At 48.3% G+C, this 23469-nt stretch overlaps 1 protein-coding gene across 2 annotated transcripts in view; it reads left to right on the top strand.

Moving 5' to 3' along the window:
- The window catches only part of GALM (galactose mutarotase), a 40884-nt gene extending 25035 nt beyond the window's left edge, over positions 1–15849 (top strand). Inside the window, exons 5-7 of one of the 2 annotated variants that reach the window (XM_045580656.1) lie at positions 11979–12116; positions 14535–14713; positions 15632–15849. In XM_045580656.1, coding sequence (XP_045436612.1) covers positions 11979–12116; positions 14535–14713; positions 15632–15709 — 395 coding nt within the window. In that variant the 3' untranslated portion in view covers positions 15710–15849. Of the gene's footprint in view, positions 1–11978; positions 12121–14534; positions 14714–15631 lie in introns of both variants that reach the window. The other variant, XM_036435086.2, reaches the window with a different exon arrangement.
- The last annotated feature ends 7620 nt before the right edge of the window (positions 15850–23469 follow it).

Raw genomic sequence — 23469 nt, forward strand, 5'->3', positions numbered from 1 at the left:
GAGAACAGGGCTCACTCCGGAGGGGGCAGGCCTAACAGCACGCCCGGCAGGAAGTCTGCCGTCAGGCCCTGGGTAGCTTTCCAAAGGCAGCAAATCCCCGGATGGAGTCTAGGATGGAAAAATTCTCTGCATGGAAATCTTCTGCCCAACCGTGAAGTGCAAAATTACCTTCTTATCTGAAAACGCCATGTAACTGGGTTTGGCGTACCCTCCCCCACGGCAAGTCAAAGCAAAATCAGAAACTACTCAGCGGAAAGAAAAAGAAAAAGCAGCAGAATAAAGCATCGGCAGAGGCAAGGGCAGGCCTGCCGCAGAGGCGAGCTTTTGCTGGTGTGATCTGTGAACATTTGCAGAAATGGGACTTCACAAAAAAATCCAAGGTGCTTTCCTTGCCAACCACTGGAATGAAGTCGAAATCCCCCACCCGGGGCGTTGCTTTTCACGATCCTTCTCTTGATGTTGCTTCCTAAAATAATAACAGGCATTCTGGAGACGATGTCACCAAGATGGCTTAATTAGGAGGCACGTGGGCAACCTGTGCCGGGAGCCCCATTACCTCTGCCTCCTTGTGCAAATGTGACGGGCTGCTCTGAACCTGACGAGATAAGGAGGCATAATTGGAGCAGCGGGGTTGGAGGCCCAGCAGGGCCGTCCCCATGGAGACCAGACTCTCGCTCTTCCCCTCGCCCCAGCGCACCTCCCCTCCCTTTCTCTCCCGAGATGCAGGCACAGCCTGCCTGAGCCTGGCTCTCCCTGAGTGATCCCCTATGGGTGCCCTTTGCCTGGAATGAGCGCAGACCCTGGGAAACCTGTTCCTATGCAGATTCTGACTCCGCTAGCCTGGGGTGGAGCCCGTGGGTCCATATTTTTAACCATCCTGAGGGGATGCGGTGCTGGGTCCACCTGACGCCTTGAGAGGCTATTTTAAAGGCTCTCTATAAAGCTGTCTAGGCTCCGGTGACTTGGTTGTTTTTTCCTCTTTTGGCACCTATTTGTCCGCATTTGCTCCCCTGCCCAGCAGCCCTGTGTCCTCCTGCTGCCCCCTTAGCTACTTTTTTTTTTTTAATTATTATTATTGATTTTTTTTTACAGAGAGGGAGGAAGAGGGATAGAAGTTAGAAATATCCATGAGAGAGAAACATCCATCAGTTGCCTCCTGCACACTTCCTACCGGGGATGTGCCCGCAACCAAGGTATAATACATGCCCTTGACCGGAATCGAACCTGAGATCTTTCAGTCCGCAGACCAATGCTCCGTCCACTGAGCCAAACCGGTTTCAGCCCTTAGCTACTCTCATTTCTCTCCCCCTCCACACACCCCACTCACCATCTCTTACCAAAAGCCATTGTCATTCTACAAAAAGCAGCTCTCAGCCAATGGCCTCTGAGGATAAGACAAGCTAAAAGTTTGACTTTAAAAAGAGGTAGGAGACCCTGGCCAGTTTGACTCAGTGGATAGAGCATTGGTCCGTGGGCTGAAGGGTCCCAGGTTTGATTCCGGACAAGGGCATGTACCTTGGTTGTGGGCACATCCCCAGCAGAGGGTGTGCAGGAGGCAGCTGGTCGGTGTTTCTCTCATTCGTGTTTCTAACTCTCTATTCGTCTCCCTTCCTCTCTATAAAAAAACAATAAAATAAACATAAATAAATAAGAGGTAGAAGACCCTAAATGGTTAGGCTCAGTGGATAGAGTGTCTGCCTGTGGACTGAGGGGTCCTGGGTTTGATTCCAGTCAAGGGCACATGCCCGGGTGGCCGGTAGGGGGCGTGAAGGAGGTGGCCGATCAATGATTCTCTCTTACCATTGATGTTTCTATCTCTCTCTCTCTCTCTCTCCCTTCCTCTCTGAAATCAATAAAAATGTATTTTAAAAAATATATTACTAAAAAAGAAAAGAGGAGCCAAAACCAGTTTGGCTCAGTGGATAGAGCGTCAGCCTTCGGACTCAAGGGCATGTACCTCGGTTGCGGGCACATCCCCAGTAGGGGGTGTACAGGAGGCAGCTGGTCGATGTTCCTCTCTCATGGATGTTTCTAACTCTCTATCTCTCTCCCTTCCTCTCTGTGAAAAAATCAAAATATATTTTTTTAAGAAGGAAAAAGAAAAGAGGTAGAAGATACCAGACATTACCTTGCGTCCTGAAGGGAACAACCTGCTCCGTTGTTTGTCACGTGAGCCAGTGGCCCTCAGCCCTGGAACGCCATGGTTGGGAAGGATCTTATCTTCTCCACCCGCCCAGTGTTTGAATCCCAAACATGGGGGGTCTGCGGGCACTCAGGTGCCCCCGGGATGGGAAGTGCACCGTCCATCCTGGGTCAGCGTGTCAGAAATGCCTTCCTGATACTGAACTAAAATCTGTCTATCCAGAGCTGAGCCCCGCCTGGGCTGGTTCCGGGGTCCCTACAGAGCAGGCTCCAGGCCACGGGAGGCAGCTATCGTGTGTCCCCCAAGTAATTTCCTCCTCAGGCAGCGCACCCACAGGCCCTCGCTGTTCCCTCGCCGGGAACTGGCCGTCTGGCCCAGGAGGCCTGTGCTGAGAAACGTAACCGAAAACCGTCTCCTCCTCATCACACCCCACGTGACGCCCATCGGACTGACTGCCAACCACATCCTCAAAGGCGTTTTCACGCCTGCTGGGGCTCATGTCATCGCCGTAGCCGTAGCCATGAGACGGAGCACGTCTGAGAGTCCGTGTAACGGGGGGAGGGGGGCGGGCGGACCGTAAGAGCCCGGGCTCTGGAACCAGCCTGGGTGGGAAGCACATCTAGTCGCTAGCGATCACCATCACCATCATCACCCTCGTGACCATCGCCGTCATCACTGTGCTGAGCACTAGGCCTCCATTCTCCGTGTTAATCCTCGTGACAACTTCCTGAGGGGGGGGGGGCGCTCTGTAATCCCGGTTTGATTAGTGAGAAGTAGGTGTTATGTGTCAGTCCTGCCTCCGTTAAAGAAACAGACGTGTGGAAAGGTGGGGTAACCTGCACCGAGTTAACCAGGGGATCGGTGGAGCCAAGTTTCCCCAAGTCCAATGCCTGTGCCGTTATCCCCCTCAGCTACAGCCCGTACTCACCGCTGCATTGCTGGGTGCTTCCTACAGGTGGGACAGGGTGCTGGGCATGCCTTACCTGATTTTTTTTTCAATCTTTTTATATATATATATTTTATTGATTTTTTTACAGAAAGGAAGAGAGAGGAATAGAGGGTTAGAAACATCAATGAGAGAAAATCATCGATCAGCTGCCTCTTGCACCCCCCCCACTGGGGATGTGCCTGCAACCAAGGTACATGCCCTTGATCGGAACTGAACCTGGGACCTTTCAGTCCGCAGGCCGACGCTCTATCCACTGAGCCAAACCGGTTTCGGCGCCTTATCTGATTTAAGTCCCATGATCCCATGAGGTAGACACTCCTGTCATCCATCCACCCCTGACAGATGAGGAAAGCAAGGTTCAGAGACGCTGAGCAACCTCCACAGATTTTTACAGCCAGGAAAGCCAGGCTTTCTGTCCACCCAGGCCCGCCTGGCTCCAAAATCCATTCTAGTGTCCATTGAGCTTGACCGCCAAACAGGCGAGCAGGGTGCCCTGGGAGGCTGATGGCAGTCATCGGTGATCAGACTCCGGATATCCTCGGCGACGCAGGGGCACGCAGTTTGCCTAATCAGCCCCGTTTTCTGAGCTGTCATTGGGGGCAATTTCCACTTTCTCTGAGGCCTCATTTTCCTGCCGTTTCTGAAAGCAGCTGATTTGCTCAGATAAAGGCAAGCTTCTCTGCCTTTCCCATGGCAGTGTGCTGCCCGTGCCACCAGGAGGGGGAGGAATGCTAAGCAGGAGGCCTGGGTGTGTTATGCAAAGCCTTTGCTGTGAGGCCAGAGGAGGAACCTGCCAGGCACTTCTGCACCAGACGCTGGAGGCCCTGTGACTGCATCATCGCAGAGGTGCATGTCAGTACCCAGTCACCAGGGGGCATCTCGTTTGGTGATGAGCAGCCATGTAGGCAGAACATTTTCAGCAGCCTGTAGCTCAGCGATTCTGAACCAGGCATGCACTGGCTGGGCTTCAGCAGGCCTGGGAACATTCTGTATGTGTGTATGCACTTTCCTGGAGAACCCATAACTCTTATAATATGCTCAAAGGAGTCTGTGACTCAAAAAAAAAAAAAAAAAAAAAAAAAGGCAGTTTAAAATCCATTGCTCCAGATTTTAAAAACACTAAGAAGCTTCGAAAAACAAAACACCTGCTGAAACCGATTTAGCTCAGTGGTAGAGCGTCAGCCTGCAGACTGAATGTTCCTGGGTTCGATTCTGGTCAAGGGCATGTACCTTGGTTGCAGGCACATCCCCAGTAGAGGGTGTGCAGGGGGAAGCTGATCGATGATTCTCTCTCATAGATGTTTCTAACTCTCCCTCTCTCTTCCTTCCTCTCTGTAAAAAATCAATAAAATATATTTTTTAAAAACAAAACAAAATATCTGAATTCCTTTTTAATGAAAATGCCAATTCTCCTAGAGGTGCAGGAATGGACCTTTCTTTCTTATGAATGATTTATGTTCTGTATTCCTGGAAAGAGAGAGAGAGAGAGAGAGAGAGAGAGAGAGAGAGAGAGAGAGAAATGTGCCAGCCTAGAGATAGGACCTTTTTCATAGCATTCCCTCAAGTAAACCTCACAGTCTCTGTATTAGGTAGATACCAATATTAACTCCATTATATATGGGGAAATTGAATCTTACCGAGGCATGCAAACTTTCCCAGGGTCAGTGAGTAAGTCCATCTAAATTCTAATATGTCGTACCTAGATTTGTAAAATACAGGGTAAATCATAAAAAAAAATTAATGATATACTCAATATTTCTTAACATTGCCTTTTTAAGGGAGAAAAGAAATTATTGGAGAAATTTTTCTAGAAGTCTATGCCAGATTTCCCTCCCCCTCTTTTTTTCTTTTCTCTCTTTCCAAAATAATGCGTAATTATTTGGATAAACAGGACCTGTGGGCTGAGGCCTGAGTGGCGGGCTGTGCTGTGATTCCAGCGATGGTGTTACTGGGCTGGGTGCCAATGAGAGAGGGAGGCCCCGCCAGGAAGGGAGGGGCTCCAAACGAGGGACCGCGGAGAATCCCAGCTCCTGCAGTGACCATCTGTTTGCCTTCTCAGCGAGTCAGCCACGGGGGCCACCAGGCAGAGATAAAAGCTCTCTCCGATGATGGGAAATTAAAAGCTTTGGATTAAAATTCACCCCAGGTGGATTTTTCTGTCAGACCCAGAGAGAATGTTCATGCTCCGATGTTACAAAAAAAAACACATTTTGCCAACTTAGTTATTTGGTCAGGAGTCCACAAGAATTCATTCGTCTTTGATTTCTTCAGTCTTTCGCCCCAAAATAAATCAGAGCTAGGAGTCCATGGGACGTGTGTCATATGAATGTGCCTTGCCTGTGCCCCAAATGCCATTTCCCAGATGGCAGGGGTCTATTTCGGTGGCTAGTCCCGTTAGCCGCCGCCCCTTCAGGAGGGGGCTCCTGCCCCCATGGCTGCTTCTCTCTGCTTCCCCAGAGCCTCCGAGTGCCACTCATTGCCTTTGCCACACTCTCCTGCACGTTTTTATACTTTGGGTGTCTCTCTGACCAGATTCTAGACTCCCTGAGGTTAGTTTAATGCCTGGTGCATAAAAGATGCTCAAAAATGGGTAACCTGGCCCTAACTAGTTTGGCTCAGTGGATAGAGCGTAAGGCCTGCAGACTGAAGGGTCCCTAGTTTGATTCCAGTCAAGGGCATGTGCCTTGGTTGCGGGCACATCCCCAGTGAGGGGTGTGCGGGGGGCAGCTGATCGATGTTTCTCTCTCATCGATGTTTCTAACTCTCTGTCCCTCTCCCTTCCTCTCTGTAAAAATAATCAATAAAATATATTAAAAATGCCATTTGCCAAATGCAGCCATGGGGAAAAGGCCCAATTCCTCCTAATGGAATATGTGTAAAAAATCTCTGAGGGGAGACAAGAGCAATGACTCAAGGAAGTGGGTTTCACGAAGGCAGTGGGTTTTTCCTTTCCTTCCAGAGGACGGGTAATTATATCTCCGCCGGAAGTGCAAATAGATATAAAAAAATTGTATCTCTGCCAGTGCCTCTTTGTTGAGGTCACCTACAGACCCCACTCCCAGTCCCTTCTCGTTCCTTGCTCATGTCACTCCAACGCCACTCTTGTCATAATTCTCGGTTATTTCGTTGCCCATATGGATGATACTCCAACTTCTCAGCTTCTGCACATCCTCTCTCCCAATGATCTTATCCTCCACTCACTCCTATGGTCACAATGGCAGCCTCCCATGGTTACTATTGAGGATGTCTATCAGCTCCAATAATTGTTCGATGCTACGAATACCTGTATAATCTCTGATCTTAGCACCTTTTCACGGGCCCTCACTGCCCCCCGATGAGGTCAGAAGTCCATCGTTAGAATTGTCCCTCGACATCCGCTCTCAACTCCCTTGCCCCCTTCCTCTTCTTTGTATTCTACTAACAACACTCAGCTCTGGTCAATACCCGCCCCCCTCACATCCCCCCTGCCCGCCCTCCACATGTGCCAACAGGCAGCTACTGGTGTTCTCACTCTGAATCTCTGACAGTAACCCCAGTTAGGTCCTTAATGGTGCCCACAGTTAGCCTTTCCCTGAAATGGGGAAGCAGACATGCCTCCTCAGGGGGCGCCTGTGCCTCAGACCCACACCTTCGGGCCGGTGCCCACCTAACCCTGACCCTGACCCTAACCCTAACCATCCGCTGGGCATTGCTGTCAGATTTCAGTGCACACCAGGCTGACCTGCAGCACAGCCCTCTTCAGAACACAGCCTCTCTCTGCCAACACCTCAGCTTCCTGGCAGCTTCAAAACCAAAGTCTGGTGATGCGACCTCCTCTACGAGGGCACCCTCTCCGTTTCCGCCGCGTTTCCTCCACACTCATCGTTGCGGAGAGCTATTTTGACATCTCCTTCTATTCTTAGCTCCAAAGCACCTCGCTAGAGCTGCACGTTCGTGAGAAAAACCAAGAACGCGTGGGGGCGGGGGTGGAAGGGGCTCTGAGCAGGCCGCTCCCGGGGCGGGGGGGCGGGGGGAAGGGGCTGGAGGAGGGGCACGTGTCACCCTGGGCAAGTCCCTTCAGCCGTCTGGATCCCAGCCTCATCGTCTGTCAGTGAAGGGACGAGGCGAGGTTGTCACAGGATACGGTACCATTCACAGTTACCCCCCCTGTTTTTTTCATTGTCATCATCAGTTTTTCCATCCAGAAAGAGTCTGCTTCTCGCCCGGGGGGGAACAGAGATAAATAGGACACCACCCTGGCCCTCTAGGAACTCACACTTCTTTTAGACAAACAGCTTGACATAACCCTGTAAATACGCCGTAATGGGATGAATGTTTGGGGGAATGTATGTTTAAAGTGTGATGGGAGCCCTAACCAGTTTGGCTCAGTGGATAGAGCGTCGGCCTGTGGATAGAAGGGTCCCAGGTTCGATTCCCGTCAAGGGCATGTATCTTGATTGCGGGCACATCCCCAGTGGGGGTGTGGGAGGGGGGTGCAGGAGGCAGCTGATGGATGCTTCTCTCTCATCGATCTTTCTAACTCTCAATCCCTCTCCCTTCCACTCTGTAAAAAAAAAAAAAAAAAAAATCAATAAAATATATGTAAAAATAATAAGAAAGCGTGATGGGAACAAAGTAGAAAAGAGGATTAGTTCTCACTGTGGAGGCTGCAGCCCTTCACAGAGGAAATGGCATTGAGGAATACGCATAAGTGATCCCGGGGACTTTGCCAGAGCGTGGGGGGTGGGTGTGTTGGGGGGGGGGCGGCGGCACAGAAAGGACATTCTGCTTATGAGAAAGGGCCCAGCGACAGGGTGAATCTGGGGACATTTTCTATGCACCCAACCATGAGGCACAGGAAGAATGTGTGCGGGCCTGAGGCTGGAAAGCACAGAGTGGAACCTTTTTGCGTGTTTTCTTTTCATTTAGCCAAACCTCACTTTAGAATGATCCCCCAAGTTTCTCATTTTTAAAACCAGGGCTTCCTTGCCATGACATGGCCAAATATTTCCATGTAATGTGTAAAGCAGCGAGTAACAGCAGCTTTGTTTTACAGAGAGGAGAGTAAAATAAACACTGATTTGCAGATTGCTCAAGAGCTGGTCAACAGACTGGAAATTCGCCCTTGGGTCCTGATATGATGAAAACCGCATGACTTTCTTTTTTCCAACTCTCAAGAGAAGTAACCTTGACTGACCTAGACAAATCGCATGGGGACTGTCAGAGGGGTTAGATTCTGAGACAAGGATAGCTTGAGGGAAGAACCAAATACTGCTGTGAACACCATATAAGGGAAGAAAGCATACCGTAAGTTCCCACTCAGCATATGGGTGGATAACCTTAAAAAACATGCGTGAGCCCCTGAGAACAGCTGTTTCTTTTTAAAAAAAATATATATATATATTATTGCTTTTTTTTTACAGAGAGGAAGAGAGAGGGATAGAGAGTTAGAAACATCAGTGAGAGAGAATCATCAATCAGCTGCTTCTTGCACACCCCCTACTGGGGATGTGCCCACAACCAAGGTACATGCCCTTGACCGGAATAGAACCTGGGACCCTTCATCCGCAGGCTGACGCTCTATCCACTGAGCCAAACCAGTTTCGGCCAGCTGCTTCTTTTTCCCAGCCTAATCGGTTCATCAGGAAACAGTTGCCCTTTTTTTTTTAAGTCACTTTGGGAGGTGGTTGGTCACCCAGACTTCACAGGACAATAGCGCCTTGGGGTGAGGGGGGGGAGGTCACTGCCAAGATTTGGCTTTTGGCCTTACCGATCCAAAAAGTTCAACGATTCATTCTCCCAGAACAGGTCAGGGGTTAGAGGGCTGAATCTGAACTCAAATGAGGCCGATGTTTATTTTACAAACAAAGCTCTTTCTGTCGTGTCTCTAGCACCATCTGCTGGAAAGGAAAGGGCCCTTGTTAAGCATACTTAACATTGTCCCACATGTGTCAAACACAAGGCCCGCGGGCCAAATCCGTCCCGCCAGGCCTTGCAATGTGGCCCGCACCGCGCTGTCATCACTGCACTCCGCTGCGTTTCCATCACAATGTCAGTTTATGACTGTTCAGTAAACCATTCGGCCTGCGATTTAGGCTGGATTTTAGATTTTGGCCCCTTCTCTGATTGAGTTTGACACCCCTACGCCTAACCGGTTTGGCTCAGTGGATAGAGCAGTGTTTTTCAACCTTTTTTGGGCAAAGGCACACTTGTTTCATGAAAAAAATCACGAGGCACACCACCATTAGAAAATGTTAAAAAATTTAACTCTGTGCCTATATTCACTATATATAAAGTAATTCTCTTGAATAGGAATCAAATAAACACAAAGAAAGTATTTTATAATTACTTTATTATGAAATATTAAGTAAACAAAATAGTGAAAAATTATAAAATTCTTGTCTTGTCTGCACCTACGGCACACCAGGCAACATCCGTGTGCCGCGGAACAGCGGTTGAAAAACGCTGGGATAGAGCATCGGCCTGTGGACTGAAGGGTCCCAGGTTCGATTCCTGTCAAGGGCATGTATTATACCTTGGTTGCAGGTACATCCTCAGTAGGGTGTGTGCAGGAGGCAGCCAATGGATGTTTCTCTCTCACCGGTTTTTCTAACTCTCTCTCCCTCTCCCTTCCTCTCTGTAAAAAATCAATAAAATATTTTTTAAAGAGAATACTTAAAGTTGGAAACGTCCGAAATCCTCCTCAGCAAAGAGGAGAAGCGGGAAGGGAGAGGAAGGAGCGGCTAGGCGGAATCTAAGAAACAACACCAAGTATATTACACTGAAGCTCCTTACAGACAGATGCAACCACCACACAAAAGTACACACTCTCTAACGGATCAGAAACCCAAACAGATCCTAGCAAAAGATTTTTAAAAAAGGAACAACTAGAATTCATAAACACAGAAAGCATGCCACAAAATAGAAGGACAGACCAAAGGACACTTAGAACACGTCTTTGTCATGTTAATGCCATGGAATGCCCCTATTAAACAAAGTCTCCGAGATGGACTCCCAGAGCAGAACCCAGCGGGATGCCGGTACAGACCGAGGGAACGGGAAGGGTGGAAATATGAGACTTACAGAGCACACCCATCACCCGAAAGCCCAAGGGGCTGGGTCTCCATCTCAACGCCAGGACAGGCTGGTTTCAGGGCAGAAAGCATGAAATCGCATCGGAGAGGACACCTTGTCATGATCACGGATGCAGCTCCCAAGGAAGGGTCACACGAAACCAGCACATCGACTCGTGAAGGAAACCCGAGGCGTTTTCACAAGACATAAGTCACACAGCCAATATCGACCTACAAGTGTTTTAAGTCTTAATAATTCCTGGATCAAAAAGGAAATCAGACGGTTTTCCTCGGCGGTCCTGGGTCTGTCTCTTGCTTCAGCTGCGTGTGGACGGAACAGACCCAAGGACCCCTCTTCCTCCAGCCTCCGGCCACCCTCGTCTGCCTTATCCAGTCCCCACCTTCTGAACCACCTCTGGGACCAGCCAACACACCGGTTTCTTTTTTACCTTCACTTATTGCCCAACCACCATGAGCTCCCAAATCCGTCAGGATCACTCCAGCGAGGTGGAGGCAGCGGTCAACCGCCCGGCCAGCCCGCACCTGCGGGCTCCCGCACCTACCGCTCTCTGGCTTCCGTTCGACCGGACGCTGTGGCCATGGAGGGCGCGGGTCTCTGAGAATCTGCAGCGAAGAAGCACGAGGCGCTGAGAGTCTCTTACAGCTGCAAAACCAGCGCGGTGGCCACTTTCTCCCCAGGATGCCCTGATGCCTCCCCAAGAGGAGTGGGCAAAACTCAGGGCGCATGGAAGCCGCCCTGGCCGTGGGGAGGAGCCTGAGCCAGGCCCGTTGGGAGCTGCAGGCCCTGGTTCCACCCGCAGACCCTCCGCCCCTCGACTTCCTGCAGAACCACCTCCGGGGCGAGGAGGTGCAGCTCATCAGGAAGAGGGGCGACACCTGACCCTCCTCCGCAGGCCGCCAGGCCCGCATGGGCTGAGAATCACCCCTCTCTGCCTGGTTAGCCACTGCCAGGTGCGAATGCTTGGTTATGGGCCCTGGGATATTTCAGCCCTAAAGCGAGACATGTCAGCCAAGTGATTGACTCAATGGTTAGGACAGTGGTCGGCAAACTCATTCGTCCAGAGAGCCCAATACCAACAGTACAACGATCGAAATTTCTTTGGAGAGCCAATTTTTTAAAACTCAAACTTCTTCTAACGCCACTTCTTCCAAATAGACTCGCCCGGGCCGTGGTATTTTGTGGAAGAGCCACACTCAAGGGGCCAAAGAGCCGCATGTGGCTCTGGAGCCGCAGTTTGCCGACCGCGGGGTTAGGCCAACCATCACCCCTTATCCAGCTTAGCTCATAATGGAAATCATGCATCTCATTTTTATTTCTCCCGCGTGCGAATGATTCTGGATGTTACGACCACTGCCTTGGCAATCGGTAGCATCTTAGAAATTTTAAAAATCGAATAATTCATTCTCCTTCAAAGGATCTGGACACACACACACACATACACACACACACACACACACACACACACACACACACACACACATATCTCCTTTACAAATCGCAATGAAGGCAAAGCCGAAACCGGTTTGGCTCGTCGGTCTGCGGACTGAAAGGTCCCAGGTTCCATTCCGGTCAAGGGCATGTACGTTGGTTGCGGGCACATCCCCGGTAGGGGGTGTGCAAGAGGCAGCTGGTCGGTGTTTCTCTCTCATCGACGTTTCTAGCTCTCCATCCCTCTCCCTTCTTCTGTGGCAAATCAATAAAATAAAATAAAAATAAAGAAATGCAGGCAGAGAAGGGGAGCCTGGGTGCCTTAGGACCCGGGCACACACATGTGACTGGGGCTCCTCCCCCTTCCCCCACCTCCGCCCACAGGAGAGGTGGCCCCGGTGCAAGGGACCGCGTTTGACCTGCGGAAGCCGGTGGCGCTCGGGAAACACCTGCAGGACTTCCACGTCGACGGCTTCGACCACAACTTCTGCCTGAAGGGCTCCAAGGAAAAGCACTTCTGTGCGCGGTAGGTACTTCCCACCTCCTGCCCCCGCCGGGGAGAGGGGATGGCGACCCCTGCTGGGGGAGCTTTTCCTCTGGCCACAGGGACCGCATGCCGCGTCGCATGTCTTTTTTTTTTTTTTTAATCACTTGATAAATTTTATTGGTTTTTTTTTCTTGATTGATTAAGGTATCACATATTTGTCCTCATCCCCCCCCCCTCCCACCCCAAACCCCCCCCCACGCATGCCCCCATCCCTCTGTTGTCCATGGTCACTGGTTAGGCTCATAAGCATGCACACAAGTCCTTTAGTTGATCTCTCCCCCTTACCCCACCCTCCCCTACCTTCCCTCTGAGGCCTGACAGTCTGATCGATGCTTCCCTGTCTCCGGGTCTGTGTTTGTTCATCGGTTCATGTTGTTCCTTATTTCCCCTAGATAAGTGATCCCATGTCTTTTCAAAGCTTGTATTTCACGGGGGAGCTCTGCAGAACTTTCCCGCGGTCCCCCCCGCCCAAGGCCATCCGCCCTGCCCGGCATCCCGCCTCTCTCTGCTCCCACTCTCCAGCTCCGCCTGTTCTTTAAGGCCCCGTTTCTCTTAGGAGCCCTAACCCCCCGGAGTGAAGCCCCTCCCGCCTCCCCTGGGCTCCCGGAGCCCCGGTGCTCCCCTGACTTGTGGTTGTGCTCCGCCCACGTCCATGCGGTTGGAGAGTGACTCTGCTCAGCCCCAGAGGCCGTGTGTGGGCACACGCTCCCCGCTAACCCTGAGCCCCAGCTGCCAGCTCAGCTTCGCAAACCCCTGCCTCTGCCTCTGCCTCAGGCCATGCTTGCCACTAGCGCATGATCCATGAGTGTGTGTAGAACGAGTGAATTTGTTTTTTAATATATTTTATTGATTTTTTACAGAGAGGAAGGGAGAGAGATAGAGAGCTAGAAACATCGATGAGAGAAACATCGACCAGCTGCCTCTTGCACACCCTCCACCGGGGATGTGCCTGCAACCAAGGAACATGCCCCTGACCCGAATCGAATCTGGGACCTTTCCGTCTGCAGACCGACGCTCTACCACTGAGCCAAACCGGTTTTGGCGAGAACGAGTGGATTTTTAATAGGAGAAAACAATCCAAACTCTAAGAGAAAGAGAACTGAAAAAGCCTGCTTCCCCACGGAGGCCCAGACCAAGGTCCCGGCTGTGTGTTTTTTGTTTGTTTGTTTGTTTTTTAATATATTTTTATTGATTTTTTTACAGAGAGGAAGGGAGAGGGATAGAGAGCCAGAAACATCAATGATAGAGAAACATCAGTCAGCCGCCTCCTGCACACCCGCCACTGGGAATGTGCCAACAACCAAGGTCCATGCCCCTGATGGGAATCGAACCTGGGACCCTTCAGTCGGCAGGCGGACGCTCTATCCACTTAGCCAAACCGGTCAGGGCCCGGCTGTGTTCTTTCAGATCAAGCCTGCTTTTCTCCGCTGGGCCCCCTGCTCCTTCCTCCGGCCCTGCCCGCACCGAGGAGACCCTGCCTTCCCTCCCAAGCGCCTCTTCCCAAAACGCCTTCCCTCTGGCTTCCTGGTGGGCCACAGGGCGGGCACCTTTTACTCCTCAGAGAGACTGGGAGGCCCAGGCCAGGTGGGGCTCACCTCGGCAGAAGCCTGGTTTGGAAGCAAAAGACCGAAACCCCAGCAGATGTAGGGGGGAGCTGACTAAAGAGCACAGCCCGCTCTGGGCCCAGGGAGGAAAGCATGTCTTCCAAAAACAGCTGGTTATTTCGCTCCAGCTCCTTATGAGCAAGTATCTCAGCCCCTCCAGGACCCCAAAACCCTAAAATTGCCTCTCTCCAATCTGGCTGCCCTCAACACACACACACTCACACACACACACTCACACACACACACACACACTCACACACACACACTCACACACACACACACACACACTCACACACACACACTCACACACACACTCACACACACTCACACACACACACACACACACACACACACACTCACACACACACACACACACTCACACACACACACTCACACACACACTCACACACACACACACACACACTCACACACACACACACACTCACACACACACACACACACACACACACCACACACACACACACACACACACTCACACACACTCACACACACACACTCACACACACACCACACACACTCACATGCGCACACACACACACACACTCGCGCGCACACACACACACACACTCACTCACACACCACACACCTGGTGGGGTGAACCTGTTCCGTCCGTCCGTCCCCAGAGAAACCAAAATCAGGTGAGAAGTCACTACTGAGGATCCTCAGAACCACCCTCCAGTGCCTCACGGAGGATGCCGTCACTCCCTGTCTCCCGGCTCTGTGGCTGGGCCCTACCTGTTTCAAATGTCCCTCCATGTGGCTCTGTCCCCAGGGTCCATCACGCCGGAAGCGGGCGGGTGCTGGACGTGCACACCACCCAGCCCGGCGTCCAGTTTTACACGGGCAACTTCCTGGACGGCACCCTGAAGGGCAAGAGCGGCGCCGTCTACCCCAGGCACTCCGGCTTCTGCCTGGAGACCCAGCACTGGCCCGACGCCGTCAACCAGGTAACGCGACAGGCTGGCCTGCGAGGGGGGCGGTGTGGCCAAGGCCACACGGGAGCACGGAGGGCGTGGCTCAGGTCTGTGTGAGTCAAAAGTCCACGTGTGTTCTCGTCTCCGAGTCACGATAGACACGGGAAACACTGAGCCAAGTTACTAGCATGGCACTGACATGTTTTTAAACATACCTCTTATTTTGTACCTTCAGAGCCTTCGTTCCGTTTCATGTTTCTTATCAATGCCTACTCATCTTCTACAGCCACACTTTTCAAGGCGATCCTTCGCGTCTTCTCTTCCTGTTTGCTTCCTCATAACTTTTCCTAGCTATTTCCTGGAGCAGTGGATGCTCTGCAAAGCACCAGCCTAGGATAAGATGCATGCAGCTTGCACCAGGTATAAGTCAACACGCTGCTTCCTTCAAGAAAGTCTTGCTGCTACCAAGTGTGCTTAGTGATGTGGTTGATTTTCATTCTTTATCTCATAGGAAACCAATAAAAAAGTTTTTTTTAGTATGTTTTTTATTGATTTTATATATATATATATATGTATATATATATATATATACACACACACACACACATATACAATATATATATGTGTATATATATATATATATATATATATATATATATATATATATATTTAAATTGATTTCAGAGAGGAAGGGAGAGGGAGATAGAAACATCAATGATGAGAATCGTCCATTGGCTGCCTCCTGCATGCCCCACACAGGGGATTGAGCCTGCAACCTGGGCATGTGCCCTGACTGGGAATTGAACCGTGACCTCCTGGTTCTTAGGTCGATGCTCAACCACTGAGCCACGCTGGCCAGCCAGTAGTAAACAGTTCTTCCACTGCCGATGGACGGGGTCAGGGCGCAGTCTGGGCTGGCAAGGTGTAACCTGTGTTTTCTCCCCTTCACAGCCCCACTTCCCTCCTGTGCTGCTGAGGCCCGGCGAGGAGTACGACCACACCACCTGGTTCAGGTTCTCAGTGGCTTAAGGACGTGTGAAGACCCGACCGCTCGAGGGCCACGCTGGGAGCCCAGCAGCAGCCTGTCTCCTATTCAGAGATGAGATGGCGATTAGAGGCTTTAAAAGTGATCCTGCGAATTAAAATTACACAACTGGAAGCTGTCATGACAGCCCCTCTGAATACCAATCGCCTTTCCAATGACGGGCTCTAATAGCCAGCTCTATTCTCTGTGTAGTTACGGGAACCCACGACCACACATCATCCAAGACCTAGCCCCAGCCCAGACCCCATGCTGTGGGCTCCATCTCTCCCCCCACCCGCCTTTCTTTTCTACTTTTCACCCCTCCTTTCTCGGAGCCGACACTCCTTCCTTTTCTTTGTCTTCCTCCTCTACCTCAGACCTCCTTGCTCTTGAGCATCCCTCTGGAGTTCTCAGAGGTCACATGTGTTCATTCAGCATGCCGGCAGGTGGAGCTCTCTGCCCAGAGTAGCTGATTGACAGTGAGGGAGCTGAGGCTGAAAGAAGCTAAATGAACCACCTAACTGCCCACAGCCAGGAACAAAGTCAGCCAAAACATGTGAATTCAAGTCTTCTTTGCTCCTCTTCTACCCTCCAGAGCTAATGGGCAAAGCAGGGTCTGACCCTTATTGCTAAGAGCCAGCCCTTCTTCCCAGATTCACTTTTTTTTTTTTTTTTAATATATTTTTATTGATTTTTTACAGAGAGGAAGGGAGAGAAATAGAGAGCTAGAAACGTCGATGAGAGAGAATCATCGACCAGCTGCCTCCTGCACACCCCCTACCAGGGATGTGCCCACAACCAACGTACATGCCTTTGACCGGAATCGAACCCGGGACCTTTCAGTCCGCAGACCGACGCTCTACCACTAAGCCAAACCAGTTTCGGCCCCAGATTCACTTTTATAAAAAGCATTATTCTGAGTGATTACCTGTCTCTGAGCCTTAGACGTGGAGTGACTTAAAGAGCCTGTAATTTTGATTCTGCGCCTTTGAAGTAATCTGAGAAAGCGCAGCCCAGCCGCAGCATGGAAGGAAGGAAGGAAGGAAGCACAGAGTCAGGAGCTATGCCCACGTGAGGAGGGCCTTTCTGAGCACTGCACATGGCACCCGGAACAGATGGTATCTGATGTACATGAGGCTGGGGCTCCCTCCTTTCCTGAAGAGTAGAATCATCTTTTTAAAGAAATATACCTTTTATATACTAGCAACCTATTGAAATGTTTTTCTCCCAAATATATTTTATTGATTTCAGAGAGGAAGGGAGAGGAAAAGAGAGGAACAGCAGTGATGAGAGAGGATCATTGATCGGCTGCCTCCTGCACACCCCCTACTGGGGATGGAGCATGCAACCTCGGCACATGCCCCTGACCGGAACCAAACTGGGACCCTTCAGCCCACAGGCCAACGCTCTACCCCAGAGCCAAATTGGCTAGGGCGCAATTGAAATTTTGAAAACACTCTACACTGCCCAGCCGCTGTGGCTCAGTGGTTGAGTGTCGTCCTAGGAGCCAGAAGGTCAGGGTTCCATTCCCGGTCAAGGGCATATGCCCGGGCTGTGGGCTTGGTCCTTGGTGTGGGGCATGTAGGAGGCAGCCAATCAATGATTCTCTACCCTTATTGGTTATCTCTACCCTTAATGATTCTCCGCCCTTATCTCTCTTTCCCGTCTCCTTCCTCTGAAATCAATAAAATAAGTAAATAAATAAATAAATAAGTAGATAAATAAATAAAAAGCCCAGTACCTTCAAAGACTTCAGTTTCTTCACTTACCTTCAAGTCGTACATAGACCAAGTATAGGGTGTGTTCCAGGTTCTACTGTGCTCTCCAGTACGAGCCCAGCACCTTCCTGGAGGAAAGCCACCTAACGGGCAGCCCATTGTGCTCCCATACATCCCCCTTAGCAGCCACAATAAACCAAAGAGAGTGTTTATTTTTAATTCACTTCAGCATGATTTTCTGAGTACCTATTCTGCACACGGTTCTCTACTGGGTCTTTCAAGGGAAGCAGGTGATGTCTGAGATGTGATATATTCCCGCGGGGGTATCACCATCTCTGGGAGCGAAAGGCCAACAGCAATGTGATGATGTAGAATTGCACTGACAATTGGGAGCCCTGAACTAACACTAACTTTGCTCCTGGCATCTACTGCAGGGCAAACAATCTAATTTCACTAATTCGCCTGTTTTCTCACTTGCAAGGCAAAGTACTTTGTTTTTCTCTGAAAATAGGATTGTTTTTACCAGAAGCCTCGCCTGAGTAGCCCAAATAAGGATATTCAACGTTAGAGCAGCTGAAAGAAATTATTGGTGTTTTAATTAATTGTGTTTATGGAAGACAATAAAGAGGCAAAGTTTGATTGTCAAGCTACAAGTCTGATGAAAGTAAGATGTTAGAGAAATTAATCTTTTGTGGTGGCAACCAGTCTATTCTTTTTTTGTGAAACACACACAAAGGAGAACTTTAATGTGCGTGAGAAAAGACATTACATAGTTATGAGGCATGTTCAGTATGGCATGTGAGCATAATTTTATGATGAAATCACTAAAGGTGAAACATACAACAAATTAAAAGTTCACTAGAGAAGCTCAGAAGCAGATTCAGGATGGCAGAAGAAAAAATAAGAACTTGATGACAGATTAATAGAAATTGTTTTAATTTGAAAAGGTGAGAAGAGATTGAAGGAAATGGAAAAGAACCTCAGACACATGTGGGACTACATCAAGTACATCAGCATATATGTAATGGGAGTCCAAAAAGGAGAGACGAGAAAGGGACAGAAAATATTTCAAAAAATAATTTTGGGGGAAAAACCTCCCAGATTTTATGAAAACCATCAATTTATATATCCAAGACGCTCAACAACCTCCAGAGAAAATGTGACAGCAACAGGAAAATAGCGTGTTTCCCCGAAAATAAGACATCCTCCAAAAATAAGACCTAGCGCATGGAAAGATAAGACATCCCCTGAACATAAGGCCTAGCGCAACTTTGGGAGAAAAAATTAATATAAGACACTGTCTTATTTTCGGGGAAACAGGGTAACTCATCAGGCCCTAGCGTTTAGCTCAGTGGCTAGAGCACTGGCCTGCGGGCTGAAGGGTCCCACGTTTGATTAGGGTCAAGAGCCAATCAATGATTCTCACACATCATTGATGTTTCTATCTCTCCCTCCCTCTGCCTTCCTCTTTGAAAACAATAAAAATGTATTTTAAAAAATAGAGCACGGCCGAAGCCGGTTTGGCTCAGTGGATAGAGCGTCGGTCTGCAGACTGAAAGGTTCGATTCCGGTCAGGGGCATGCACATTGGCTGCAAGCACATTCCCTGGTAGGGGGTGTGCAGGAGGCAGCTCATGGATGTTTCTCTCTCATTGATGTTTCTAACTTTCTATCCCTCTTCCTTCCTCTCTGTGAAAAATCAATAAAATAGGTGTGTTTAAAAAAAAAAAAAAAAAAAAAAAAAAGCGCACTAGAGAGGAAAGTTCAGAAAAAGAAAATACATTGGAGCAAAATTTCTGTATTTTATTGAAATATTAATCCAAAAGAGACTATAATAAATTAAGATGCAGCTATTAAGGACATAATAAAAATAAAAGATAAACAAAAGAGCTAAAATGATACAATAAGATATTTATTATAAAAGAAGACAGTTCGCCGAAACCGGTTTGGCTCACTGGATAGAGCGTTGGCCTGGGGATTAAAGGGTCCCGGATTCGATTCCGGTCAAGGGCATGTGCCCTGGTTGCGGGCACATCCCTAGGGTGGGATGTGCAAGAGGCAGCTGATCGATGTTTCTCTCTCATTGATGTTTCTATCCCTCTCTCTTCCTCTCTGTAAAAAAAAATAAGATATATTTAAAATATATATATATTTTTTAAAAAGGCAGTTCAAGGAAACAAAAAAAAGAAACAGAAAACAACAAAATAACAACTATAAATCCAACCATATTAAACATCCCAAAAACATTTTGCTAGACTGAATTAAAAAGCAAAATCTAGTAACTAACTAGATATACCTCTCTTCACCAATAAGCTGAAACAGATGGAAAAGATATACCATACAAATAGTAATCATCGTAGAGTTGGAGTAGCTATTTTAAAAATATATATATTATTGATTTTTTAATAGAGAAGAAGGGAGAGGGATTGAGAGATAGAAACATCAGTGAGAGAGAAACATGGACCAGCTGCCTACTGCACACCCCCCACCGGAGATGTGCCCACAGCCAATGTACATGCCCTTGACCGGAATCGAACCTGGGACCCTTCAGTCCGCAGACTGACGCTCTATCCACTGAGCCAAACCTGTTTCGGCTGGAGTGGCTATTTTAATATCAGACAAAATAGACTTTAAAACAAGAAATATTACTAGTCGATATTTTATAATGATAAAAGCATCAACCCATCAGATTTAACAGTTGTTTGATATGCACCTAACAGAAGCAATAATCATGACCAGAGGCCATGCCTGGGGTAGCGTTGGTGTTGGCATAACCCAATAGTTATGTAAATACTGTTCCACATAACCTGAACAGAACAATCACTTTTTCCCCAGATGACTATTTCTCTGAGCACAGTGACCTCTACTGGTACCAATATGAACTGAAATGCAGACTCCACCTTTTTTCACAGGAAGGTTCCATTCCAGGATGGGGGTTGTTTGGCTACAGAAAGGATCCGAGAATCCTGGAGGACACAGTGTGAGGGCTGCTAACTTTGTTATAATCACCAGGGGAGGTTTGGGGATCTTAATGCCTAGGCTTCGCCCTCAGCAATTTTGCTTTCATTTGGTTTTAAAGCTCCTCAGTTCCTAATAAAACAAGGAATGAGAACCACTGCCCTAGAGTAAAAGCTTTCCCCATTATTGTCTCATAACACTCACCAGGAATGGATATTCAAGTGCATAAATGTGTTCAGCTAGAATTTGCATCCTGGTTTCATGAAGCGCCTTCTTAAGAATGAGTCACAGAGAAACAATCTTCCCAGACTAACAAAAGCATGTCTTGGTAAGGCCCTGCAAATCCTATCGATAATCCTGGCACCGAAGTCTTCAGAGATTATTTTGAAGATTGTAAATAGGTGAAGATACATGTCTAAACCAGGGGTTGGCAAACATTCTATATAATAAAAAGGGTAGTATGCAAATTGACCCTCATGCCCTCACAAGATGGCTGCCTATGACCAGGCCAGCAGGGAGGGGTTAGTGAGGGACAACCAAACAACTGAACAAGCAGGCTGTGTGGGGCGACTAGGCCGTGGGGGGGAGGGGGGAAGAGATGGGATTAGGGGTGTGTGCGTGTGCAGTTGGGGGCAACCAGGCCAGCAGGAGGGGCAGTTGGGGGCAATTAGGCTGGGAGGGTGGGGAGAGCAGAGAGGGAGTGACCAGCCAGCAAGGAGGGAACAGTTGGGGGCAAACTGACCAGCAGGTGTCGGGTAGTTAGGAACAATCAGAATGGCAGTGGGGGCAGTGAAGGGTGATCAGGCCAGCAGGGGGTAGAATTAGGGGTAACCAGGTAGAGAGGCAAGTGAGTGATTAGAAGCCAGGATTCCTGGATTAGAGAGTGTGCAGGCTGGGCTGAGGGGAACCCCCCTACATGAATTTCAGGCCTCTATTGTAGTTTTATATAAAGGGCCAGAGTATTTTAAGCTTTGTGAGACTTATAATCTATTGTAATTACTCCTGGCATTGTAGCAAAAAGTTATAGACAATAGGTAAATGAATGAGCATGTCCCTACAAAACAGTGGTTCTCAACCTTTCTAATGCCGTGACCCTTTAATACAGTTCCTCATATTGTGGTGACCCCCAACCATAAAATTATTTTTGCTGCTACTTCATAACTGTAATTTTGCTACTGTTAATGAATTGTAATGTAAATATGTTTTCGGATGGTCTTAGGCTCTTCAGCAGTAGCAAAATTACAGTTATGAAGTAGCAGCAAAAATAATTTTATGGTTGGGGGTCACCACAACATGAGGAACTGTATTAAAGGGTCACGGCATTAGAAAGGTTGAGAACCACTGCTATAAAACCTTGTGGATGCTGCCATTTAAATTTCCCATAATTCTCATGTCCTGAAGTATTATTAGTATCCTTCCCCCCCCTCTCCCCAACCACATAAAAATGTCAAGACCATCTTAGCTCATTAGCTGTATGAAAAGTGTAAGCCAGATCTAGACTGTAGGCCCTAATTTCCTGAATCCTGCTCTAACAAATAAGCCGGTACACTGAAAAAAAAGCAGTATTAAAAAAAAAAGAAAAAAGCAGTATAAAAAAAGCATAGCATATTCATTCCTAAGCAAGGGAAGCAGTACATTCTGGTCCAGGAACTACTGTCCTCCTGAGAAAAACGCCCAAATACCTTGACCTCTGCCATGTATATTTTCCCTACAGCCAGATCCTTTGATCCTTGGCCATGAAAGGATTCATTTTCTGGGATCCAGATCTCCTGAAGATGTGTTAACCCCCCCAAAAAAATAACAGGTTTTTTTTTGTTTTTGTTTTGTTTTTTGTATGGGATCACATCCAGCCATCTTCAAGCTTTAGTCACTAAAATTCCCTTTAGTCAGGGAATCTAGAGGTAATATTTGGCTGTCCAGAATTTAAGCTCCATGATACTTTGTTCGCTTCTGTATTCCAAAGCTAGCACATTGAACGGCACAAAATTTTACTGCATAAATTCTGTAACATCCAGGCAAATAATATAAAACATTAAAAAAAAAAAAAAAAGATAAGAGTGCCGTTTTATTTATATTTTGTGTTAAAAGAAAAAAGGGGGGGAAAATGTGTATATGATCTGGCTACGTAAGTGGTTAACAATGGTTGCCTTTTGGGAGATAACGGAGTGGCTGAGAGTTGGGCGTAGGGAGCCTTCTGTCTACACCTTGAATATATTACCAAGTCTAAAAACGAAATGAAAATAGATTAAGCCAATGGCCTGTAGGAAAAAAATACTAAGTGTGAGACCCGGCCTTACATTAACTGACTACTATATTCCAAATAGTCCAGAATTATCCTTCTATTCATCATTGTTTCCCCATTAGGTCTGGAAAGTTATTAACCAAGTTATTAACAATGGTATAATACACAATGGGTAGGAAGGAGCGTTGGTTGTGTATTGTTTTTTCCATAACGTGATTCTGTTTTAAAGGAGCAGTAGTGTTTTATTGGTTCAAAAGAGCCAGGTCTTTGAAACCATAAGTAGGATTCAAACTTTTCCTACCTCGTAGCAGATTAATAGTAGTTATCAAACACGCCGAGCCAAGTTACCAATCTCCTCTTCTGTGAGATGGGGTTAACAGTACTAACATGTTGCAAGGATTAAGTGACAATGTTCTTTAATATTTTTATTGGAATGGTAACAATAAACTTGTAAGATATGGGGGAAAAAACTTTCAGGCTTTGAAACTGTCAATCAGTACTTTTTTCCCTTTATTTATTGAAGACTAGTGACCTAGTGCATGAAATTCATGCACAAGGGACAGGGGAGATAGAGGGGTGGTTCACCTCAGCCTGCTCTGCACCCTCTTCAATCTGGGACCCCTCAGTGGATGTCCAACTGCTGGGGGCCCAATCCCACAGGGACTAACCTGCAGTCGGACATCCCTCTCATAATCCAGGGCCGCTGGCTCCTAACTGCTCACCTGCCTGCCTGATTGCCCCTAATTGCTTCTGCCTGCCAGCCTGATAGCCTCCTAATCACTCCCCTATGGCCTAACTGCTCCCCTGATGGCCTGGTTGCCCCCAACTGCCCTCCCCTGCCAGCCTGA

This window comes from Pipistrellus kuhlii, unplaced genomic scaffold (assembly GCF_014108245.1).
Source record: "Pipistrellus kuhlii isolate mPipKuh1 unplaced genomic scaffold, mPipKuh1.p scaffold_m20_p_13, whole genome shotgun sequence".
Taxonomy (NCBI): Eukaryota; Metazoa; Chordata; class Mammalia; order Chiroptera; family Vespertilionidae; genus Pipistrellus; species Pipistrellus kuhlii.